The sequence below is a fragment of the Pleurodeles waltl genome, chromosome 6 (genome assembly GCF_031143425.1).
Source record: "Pleurodeles waltl isolate 20211129_DDA chromosome 6, aPleWal1.hap1.20221129, whole genome shotgun sequence".
In the NCBI taxonomy this organism is placed as follows: domain Eukaryota; kingdom Metazoa; phylum Chordata; class Amphibia; order Caudata; family Salamandridae; genus Pleurodeles; species Pleurodeles waltl.
The window spans coordinates 862908780-862919531 of NC_090445.1; the positions used below are offsets into that span (position 1 = coordinate 862908780).

A 10752-nucleotide genomic window follows, 5' to 3' on the forward strand; every position below is an offset into this window, starting at 1 on the left:
ATGCTACCTATATATATGTTGGTATTTGTAGACATGAAGCTAGCTTGAGAGCAAAGGAACATTGAACAAGAAACAGAGCCCCCAGGAAAAGGTCAAAGGAACAATGTTGGTCAGTGTTAATGCTCCTTAAAGAGGTGTGTTTTTATGTTTGTTTCTGAATTTATGGTGCTAATTTTATGTCAACAGGGATGGCGTTCCAAAACCTGGGGCATCTAAGAAGGCGGCTTGCCTTCTGGTTTTCAGGTCAAGCCTACCAAACAACGCAAGCTGTCTGGTTGCAAAAGGCCTGCTGTGTGCTTAACAAAACCCTATGGGGAATTTCAGCCTGCCCACTGCTTGCCATTCATTTGCCTGCTTCTTATTAGATGGCTTTCATTGTCCCAGTTTGTCAATCTTGTGTTTATCCCTACCTTGGAACATAGCCTATGTGCCATCTCTCTGATTGGCTGGCTTCTATCCTCCCTCTTTTCATTTTTAGCAAACTTTTCTTCCTCTTTTTCGTTAAGCACTCCATGTGCGTAAGGTATTTTCAGCTCTTTCCTTCTCCCAACCGTATGCTCCACTCAAAAGCCCACCCCTGCACTTGGTGTTTATGTTGTTCTCTCCTGTGCTTCTCATCCTCAAACTCCGTTGTTCTAGCCCTCGTGTGCTTCCCTTCCGCTGCTCTCAGTGTTGCTGTCACTTTCATTTACTTGCTAATGTGTGCTTATCTCCCCAACTCCAGGACTGTGTTCTACTGCCTGCGTTGTGTCCTTCTTGCCATGTGTGCTTTGTCCCTCACCCACACAATTTTTGCCCTCCAACTTGTGCAATGCTTTTCCTTTCCTCACCTCCACCTTCTTCCCCCTTCACTAATCCATTACCCTCCCGACCCCTATGGACTTTATAAATGTGCAATTTTGTGCATAAAATAAAAAAAATATCTATATTTCTTTATTTACTGATCCAACGCATGCACGCGCTAGTGGAATACAGCCCCTCAGCAGTGGTTACATCATTGCATCTTTTTTTCCTTCAAATTTTAGTTTTTTACTATACTATACAACAAAGACAAAAAGGCAGACACTGAAGAGCATCACCAAAAGGCAGTGGAGAAGCCAATAGGTCCCAAAGATAAGATCCATTGGCTTTTACAATACATGTATAATTTTCACACTATTTAGTCTCCAGTCTGGAAATAGCCAGCCCCTGATCGGGCAACATACCTCAGGGTATGGCTAGTTTGTTTGCCAGGTAACCTTGGGTCTTGTTGTTGAGGGCTTTTTACGTAATGTCGCTGGTCTTGAAGGTGATCGGGCTGCAGAGTGGAATCAGTGTAGGTATTTTAACGTGGAAGATACATGGTTCAATTTCCTAGAGTCCTTCATTAGTGGTGCCAATGTGCATAGAATGCCTAAGCAACATCGGTTCATATCATGCAGACCACTCAGCAGGCTCCATCCAGTTGTTCTAAAACTGTGTTCCACAAGAAACAGTTTCACTTTCTTCAAGAGGGACAGTTGGAACAAAGTTGTCTGGTGATGTGTTGCCCGAATGTAAGCAAGATCTATGTACAGGATGAATCCAAAATTTGTTTTTTAGCCTGTCAACTTAAGTATCAAGTGTGGATAAATTTTCTGGACTTCCTTTCAGAACACCACCCAGAACTGGTCTTTCTCAACCCTCTGGCACTAAGGACGTAGTCAATGTGCCAAGAGGAAACAGAGAACCAGGTCGACTGCAACCACCCTGCAACCCACTGGGCATCACTGGAAAGAGGTGTGTTTTAGGTAACAATCAGAAATGTGCAACTTCACAGGAGTAGTTAGTGGAACCCAAAATCCTGTGCATCATGAACAGGCACACTCAAGAAAACTAGGATTGTAATTTCAAGAGTTATTAAAATCAAAATCCTATCCTAGTGCACACAATATGAACAGCAACTACTATAGTGGTAATATTTCTTATCAGAAGGCAAAATAATAAAAACTATTGTGATATAATGATGCTATATGGTTTCTTTACATTGATATCCCAAACTCCTCCTTCCTCTAGGACAACTAAGATAAATTTAGCACCAAAATGGGGTAATGCTAACACCTGCATACCTTTTCTAAACAATGGAACCAATGTTCAGCAAAGAAACAGCAGCTGCTGTTCCCGTTTGCATCTGTGAATCAGCAGATAAGCTGAGTAAAAGACTGGACATACCCTCCCTGTAGCCTTCAGCAAGAAAAAGTGATTACGGCTTCAGTTTGACCCTCAGTTTAAAATTAATCCCTTGAACGAAAACCCTCAGTGTCTCATTATGTTTTGCTCCAGTTCATATATTCTGTTTGAACAATGTTGAACATTTTCAAAATAAATAACAGTAACCCTACCTCACCTTTCAATTACTTATATCTGTGAAACCTTGGTTTAAAAACAATAATTGAGAATTTAGGTACCTAATTTTTTACAGAGCCCTGTTTATTATTTAGAAACAATAACTAGAAAAAACAATGCAATCTGTGGAAAAATAAACATGAATATGTTCAAGCAAGTTAAATTATCATGCTGCAATGACTAATAACATTAATAATAGCAAATTTATTTATGAAATACACATCCAAATAAATGAACATAAATAATTCACAGGGCGATACCTACAATAGACATTATATAAAGATTATAACAACCAGATAGGGTTAAACTGGGGAGCGCAACTTGATTTGGAGGTGTTTTGGTGCCAATGGCAAGCAGGAGGAATTCAGTCTTTGTGGGGTTTAACTTTAGGAGGTTAGTGAACATCTAGGATTGGATGAATTCAAGGCAGGATTTCAATCTCTGTATGTTGTTGGGTAACAGTTTTTATTTTTATTTTTTAGGTAGAGTTGGCCATCATCCACATTTTGATGGCTCTTGATGATGTTGGGTGCAAAAACAGATCGGAGGGGTTCTAAGTAGAGATAAAAGGAAATAGGAGAAAATGTTGAGCATTATGGTATTACAAATGAGATGGGGAGTGTCCCTGGTATTGTGGAATCAATGCGTATGAGCCAGTGTTTGTTGGCAATGTAGGGTGTAGATCACTTTAAGGGTGAAAAGGATGTCAGACAGGACCAGCAGGCGGCTGTAGCATGGTCTGGAGACTGAGTGGTAGCCCTGTAGCTGAGTTTTGGCAGCCTTCTTGATAAAGAGGTAATAGGGCAGAAGCAGGTAAAATCAGCAAAGTTGAGATGTATTTTTTTCAGCAGGGAATGATCTGACATATTTTAGGTGGGTCTGAGAACGTTCTTAGCTTAGTGAGATATTGACAATGTGAAAAAGGAGAGTGAGGGTTGGGGGTTTCCCTGGAGTGATTTCATCGTGTAAAAAGAAAGGGTGTCTTCTTCGTAAGTTTTCAGGATATCTGAGGAAACACACAACAATGGATTAAAGAAGGTTCATTTGGTGGCGAGGAGATGTGGGATGCTTGGAAGTGAGGGGGCAGTGGAAGTGATAATTCTGGATCTGATTTTGGGATACTCGCAGTAAAGTGGAAGCTGATAGTACTGCACATGTCAACTGAAGCAGGAACTGTGGGTTCTGGGAAACAACAGGTGCAGTGACAGCCCTTTAAGATGGCTTTGCTTCTGTTGGTTGCCTCAATAATGGTGGTCTGGCTGTAAAAGGCTTTAGTTGGGAAGAGGATGAGTGATTACAGTGTAGCGTTTGAGGAGGGTGAGGACATATGGGAGTTTTTATTATCTTCCTTGATTCTTATTCTGTTTTCATATGGTATGTTTATTTTTGTTAAGCTCTTGAGTGTAACAGGTTAATGAAGACTTTGGCTTGGTAATGTTCAACATGTGTTCCCTTGTGGTGATGTAGATGTCAAGGAGAGTATGGATATCTGTGTTGGGCAAGAATGGTTCTAGCAGGTTTAGTTCCTGCCGATTTGTTTCCAGATGGGACTGGAAGGCTATTTTTCATCTTTTTCGGCTGTCCTGGATGGTGAGGTGCAGTACACAAGAAGGTAAAGCAGTGGAAATGTGGTTGACCTAGTTCAGAGTTGTAGGTGTCTGGCAGTGCACACCAGGAGATGCCGATAGGTTGAGTGTATTCAGTGAAGAACAGTGTTTTTAGGTTGTTTTGGGTGATGACTGTAGCGGTGTAAGAAGCACGTTCATGATGGCAGACTATGCATTGATGAACATCAAATGAGTGTGTTGAGGGTGGGTGTGTTCAGACGAGTGGTGTGTGGACAAGTTGAGAAGTTTTAAAATGGGCAAATGCAATGAATGTGTTAGAATAGTCTGTGTGATAAAGCTAGTTTACCTTGAGCAGGGATTCTGGTCTTAAGAGCTTCAGGTCCAAATGGGTGAGGTCTCTTTCCACATTAATCTGAAAAAGCTCAGCCAGTTGCATGCCCTGAAGCGGTGACTAAAATATGAGCGATTGCAGGACATGAAACATGGAAGCCTCCTGCAGAGATGAATGCTGGAAAATGAGATAGTCGTTTTCTCTAGAGATGGATGCTCAGAGGTGGCTTCCTGTTCAGATGGATGCTGGGCTATGTTCGCTTGCCTGACTTTCTTTTAAAGATGGGTTTGGCAGTTAACTAGAAACGTGTCTTTTCGTGACACGAAAGCTGGGAAATGTAGTGATGTATTTCCTTTCTAGATGGATGCTGGGGAAAAAAATACACTTCACAACTGAGAGTAGGGTGGTAAAGAGAGACAATTTGGAGGACCCAAAACAAGAATGATAAGGAATAAAACGTGCTAACTTCTGAAATACTCTAATTCTGTTCTGAGGACATGAAACACTACAGCACTACCACTGGAAATGAACATAATCATAACATTTCCAACTTAATAAATCAGACATATGTAATGAATGGCAGTGCTTCCACTATTTTGATAGAATGAAACAAACTCTTGTTGATAGTGTGACTCAACTGATACATGCAATAAACAGTTCTTTGGAAGAGACTTACCTTACAAGTGACAGTTGCACCCACATCAGGCAGGAGCTGGGACTGTGCATCTCTCACCACAGAAACCGTAGGCAACTTAACAAAGGAAATAAGAGCCAGACAAAATGAGTGGCACTAAACAGTAAGAAATTCAGGACAAACAATACATTTAGCAAATATTAGCACAGTCTTTAAATTGAGGCATTTGGAGCCCTCACCCTCTCCCCCAGTATGAATATTTTTTTCTTAAGTACTAAAGCAACACTTTAGCTTCACTGTACGAAACAAACACTGTGAGAAAAAGGCACCTTACATAAAGAAACGAGAAAGGAGTTGCACTATTAAAACCAGTAATAAAATACAGATGCGGACAAGAAAGGGTTCCCCCCCCCCCCCCACCCCACTATACTGTAAATATAAAGGAGACCATAACTGAAGTCTTATCGAAGAGGCCAAAAGTGTTACCAAACACGTTTGTAAAACAGCAGGATGCATGTAAAAAGATGGTAAAATCCACTTACAATGCTACACAAGCAGAAAAGTGATTGTGACAGCTAAATTACTGCCATTTTGTAAAATGAATTAAATGGACAGGCAGGTCAAAATGAACTTTAAAATAAAGAAGAAAATGCTGGAATTTCAAATCAAACTAACAGTTTACTGAGATGCTGTATTCCGTAGACCTTCAACATCTATTATACAATGTAAATATGGACCTCAAGGTTGCTTGGAAACCCAGAAATAACTGTCACAGAACCCAGTTATGACAACAATGCATTTCTATTCTTATCTTGTACTTGCCGTGTAACAAGTGTGACCAGCAATTTATGGCTTAATATTGTTTGGAAATAGAAGACCGTAAGTTACAACATTTGGACAAGAAATCCACATGCCCTTACTCAAGTTTAGATTTGCACTTTACCACGCCTAAAGTCTATTTAGCAAAAGAGCCCAGGGATAAATATATGCTGCATTGTCACTTTAGGTTTACTGTATACTAGTACTAGTATAATTAGCATTGGCAAAGCAACAGATTTTGCCTTTAGGACTTATTGGCCTTGCCAATTCTCTTCAGCAATGCTGTACAGCCCCAACAAGATGTTGTGCAGCACTGCCAATAGTTCAAGAAATAAACAAAGATGTGGCCACACCACATGTGCCTACAAAATCAATCAGGTGCCATTTTATTTAATTTACTTATATGAGAGAGAGCTATTTGCTGCCTCAGTGGCCTTTACCCCATAAAAAGTAATTCTAAAAAACGGTGAGGGCAGCATAGGACTGGATTTAGGATAGCAACGGGGAGTGTGGGGAGGTGCAAAGCACTTAGGCATGTAACACACGTAGAAGTACTGCACGAGACAAAGCAACATGGAATGTGTGAGAGGGAGGTAGCTTGGCAGGGAAGCAGCAATTTGTTAATAACATGAAGGTGATGATAACACTGAGCGTGGAGGAGTTCGTTTCGCAGCGGAGAGGCGCACAATACAGAGTTGGAAAACACATACACTCTACTGGACTGCCTAAGCAAAAAGGAAAAAAATAGTTCCATAAAAGTAAGGAGTGGAAAGATAGAAGCCCGCCAGTCGGAGATATGGTACAGTCTATCCTCCAAGGGAGGAACCAAGATGGGCAAGCTTGGGGAAGGAAAGCCGTCAGGTAATAAGTAATCAAATGAGTGATAATAAAGTAAACCAATGGTAAGCAATGGATAAGATGTATGTTTTAGTTAAAGCCATGTTAGGTCTTTTGCAATGTCTGGTAAGCTCGACATAAAAAAAGAAGTATAACAAAAAAGTATCTTACAAAGAGAAGCAATTTCAAATGTTATTTGTGCATTTACATTTGTATCTTTTGTAATTAGAGATAATGTAGCTTTCTATTCCTAATACAGTGCTTATACATTGATTTATTGCATAATTGGTTGCTCTATGTAATTACATTTATTTATTTGATATATTATAATTTTTATGGATGTTTAGGGTAACTGTTTGCTCTCTTCAATATTCTTAAAATAAATTATTTTAAATTGAATATACAAACGCATACATACATTCACATAGGAGCAGTTTATGTTTCAGAGACAGAGGAAATTTATATGGGGATGTGCAGAGAAGGGAACAGTCTCTTAGCACTCAAAGACAGTATAAAGTTTGCACTGCCGAGTGTCTACTAGACCTTTGGAATGACAACCCAAAGTACCACTTCCTAGCTCTCTGTGAAGTCACTACATGACTGTCACTACGAATGTCAAATTCCAGTCCAGCGTGTACTTCTAGGAAGCAAAGAAATCTAGAATTGCAGTCCAACTGAAGTTAACCTGTACTACGAAGTAATCAATGGAGTCGGTTAGTTTTCTTATATGTCTAGTCACTCCTGGTCTACTTGTGGTCATAAACTACGGGTTTTTGCTAACTCAATTGTTATGTATAACAGATTGTGGCAGTTCAACTCCAGGGATCTAATACAAACTATAATTATAACTTAGGGTAAACTAATATAAGCCACCACCTCAACACCCTCAAACAACAGGGTGTTGAGACTGTTTTCAGCTGTACATAAAGCTAAATATAGTTGTATCTTTCAGGTCTTCCTTTTATTCCTGGTCTTTTTTAAAGTATTAGCAGATTAAGAATGCAATAATTGCATAATAGTGATTTTTGGGAACATCTCCAAGTGTGCAATTTTTGATTTTTAGAGGATCTCAAAGGCACAACTATAAGCTTGTCCAGACCTTGGAGCACTGAAGCACGGCATCCAATTCAGCAACACTCGTATTATTTTGGTGAAGCTAGCCAAACGAAAGCCAGCAGATACGTGGCAGCAAATATGAATGTCTTTTTTACTTCTGATATTAATGGCTAATGTATTGACAATGCTAGGGAAGCACTGTTAAGTTGAGGTGGGGAGCCAGGGGAAAGAAAATCCTAAACCTTTATGGATTATTAATTTGGGCCATGTTAATTATATATTTTTAATTATTTAAGCTATTTACAGCATTTTAAGACAGCATTCACTCATCCGTATTACTACTCACCACACACCTTGCCAGCACTCTTTTTCTCATCCCTTTGTGTGGTTTTTTTTGCACTGTCACAGACTTTAATTTGGGGCTATGTCACAAACCAAAAACCCATTAAAAGCTATCTAAAAACGGATTTTATTCACTGTACCTTAAAACCTTTCACACAATCCTGGTTTCCTTTGGTTAGCTTTCATTCAAAGTAGAGTACTTGACAAACAAAACACAGAACTTAATCCCTTTGGGAACAGGTGAATAACTGTTTCATAAACACCTTGCAAGCAACACAGACTACAGAATGAAAGCACAACAAACCTATTGGTCCTTACTCACCATTCCATTATCACTTTTCTTCATCACATATCCTGAGAGGGAGGCATAAATATATCCATGCCTGCTGTATGTCCCACTGCCAGGGTAAAAGTCTTCAAGGCTGCATAACCGCTCTCCTATGAGTGTAAAAAAATGGTATCAGTGCCCAGGAAACTCTGACTTAACAGGGCCGAAATTCCTCCAACTATCAAAACAAGTGGATCATCAATTCTATGTTCCCTCTCATCACCTTTGATCCCCCCCACTCTCCAATGGCACCACAGTTTTTCCTCCTTTCAACAACTTATCTAAACTAAAAGAAAGCATATTTCTTTGCTTTGGTGACTTGACAACATTTTCTGGTGTGTCATTGTGCATGGGTGAATTCCAGGTTACCGGTCTTCACTTTTTGAAACACCCGTTTCAGCAATACACTGCAACCACCAAATGCAGACTTTCTTGTCCTAATAACGTGCCACCACAGGCATCGTTTGCTTTAATGCTGCTTTTATTTACTCATAAAATGGTATAAGGCTTCCACAATAGCAACCCTTTCCTTGAGTAGCATACATGCAAGGACATTCGCACTGCCACCTTGCAGGGGGTAGTTCCATACATAGCACAACCATAAACTATTTTCAGTGCTCACCACTGAATGGTTGGCATACAGCTGGGAAAAAGACCACTTTCAAGAAATCCTACCCAGGATGCACCAAAGAAGGATGAAAACAGGGGCACTGAGGTGTTGATAATAAGCAATCTTTTCCAAAGAACCTCACAGGTGCATTTGACAGTAGGTGTACACCCAATGCTTTAACACAGTGGTTCCCAACCTTTTGCCTTCTGTGGATCCCCACTTAATCATTTTCGAAACCCAGTGCCTCTCAATGAATCACTAGCAGAATCAGGGGGCTCCCAATAAGTCATCATTTGAAGCAGGGGACCCAAAACTAAGCATTTTCGAAGATTTAAACCACAAAACATACAGGAATAAGCATTTATCAAACAAATACACAAATTATTGTATCATTTATTTAATTCACAAACAAAAAAACAATTTTAATTGGAAGGCCGGACCTTTTCTTACATCAATTGAGGCTACTAGTCGTTCATACATTGTGTTTGATGAAAATACACAGCTTTCACAAATCAAAATGACATCAACTTTTTAAAAGTCTCCAGTTTTAAATTCCTGCACATTTATAGAACATTTTAAAGTGTTCACATTTCCATTTTTTTAAACATTTAGATATCCTTTATTTAATCTGTAAACATTTTTCTATGCAGTTACAGACTCCGTGAATAGGCTTCGTAGACCCACAGGGGTTCCCAGACAAGAGGATGGGAACAACGTTCTATAAGGATGTGAAGCTACTGTTTTTGTTCAGGTCTGATGTTCTCAGAATCAGAGCATGTAAGCTTCCACTGAGCAAATTCTACTGCAGTGCTGGATGCATGATTGGTCTGAAGCGGAGCTTTCATCTAAGATTGTTATAGTAGGATTGCAATCTTGGAATAGTGCATTCTACCATGTGCTTTTGAAGTCTGTGGGCCTTTATAGGTTTGTCACGTTCTTTTTGACATTTTTTATTATGTTCTTTATGTCAGTTTCCAAACAGACTTAATCGGACTGATGTCACAAATGCCATGTGGTCTCCAAGGAGCTCCCAGTATTATTAGAACATTGGAATGCTGGGGGCTCCATTGAAAACAATGGAGTGCTGCGGGCTTTTACTGGCCGGTAAAAGCCCACAGCGCCAACATTCCAATGTTCGCTTTGTTCACAGCAGCAGCTGTGAAAAAAGCCTCACGGAGCCAGAGGGGATTTTAATCCCCTCGGGCTCCGTGAATTTTTTTTTTTTTAATAGAACATTCTGCCCTGAGTGGCAGAATGTTCTAATAGCCTTAGAACCCGCCGTAGCGGGCTCTACCGGCTATTAAAGTCCCTCTCCCTTGTTAAATACCCTCGCCTTCGGCTCGGGCATTTAACGCGGGGAGCGAGCCTTTAATAGCCGGTAGAGCCCGCTACGGCGGGTTCTAAGGCTATATTAGAACATTGGAATGTTGGCAGCTCCATTGAAAACAATGGAGTGCTCCGGGCTTTTACTGGCCGGTAAAAGCCCGGAGCGCCAACATTCCAATCTTCTTTGTTCACAGCAACAGCTGTGAACAAATCCTCACTGAGCCTGAGGGGATTTTAATCCCCTCCGGTTCCATGAAGCCTTTGTTTTATTTATGAGAACATTACGCCCTCTAATGGCAGAATGTTCAAATAGCCTTAGAACCTGCCGTAGCGGGCTCTACTGGCTATTAAAAGCTCTCGCCGGTAGAGCCTGCTACAGCAGGTTCTAAGGCTATATTAGGGCATTATAATGTTGGGAGCTCCGTTGAAAACAATAGAGTGCTCCAGGCTTCTAATGGCCAGTAGAAGCTTGGAGCTCCAACATTCCAATGATTTGGTTCACTGCTGTTGCTGTGAACGAAGGCCTTACGGAGCCCA

General features: G+C 40.4%; 1 protein-coding gene across 2 annotated transcripts in view; it reads right to left on the reverse strand.

The window, feature by feature from the left end:
• The window catches only part of EXOSC1 (exosome component 1), a 128618-nt gene that overhangs the window by 86918 nt on the left and 30948 nt on the right, over positions 1-10752 (reverse strand). For both annotated transcript variants that reach the window (XM_069239618.1, XM_069239617.1), the window contains exons 2-3: positions 8274-8389; positions 4940-5014 (exon numbers count right to left, since the gene is read on the reverse strand). In XM_069239618.1, the coding sequence (XP_069095719.1) occupies positions 4940-5014; positions 8274-8389 (191 nt within the window). The remainder of the gene's footprint in view (positions 1-4939; positions 5015-8273; positions 8390-10752) is intronic.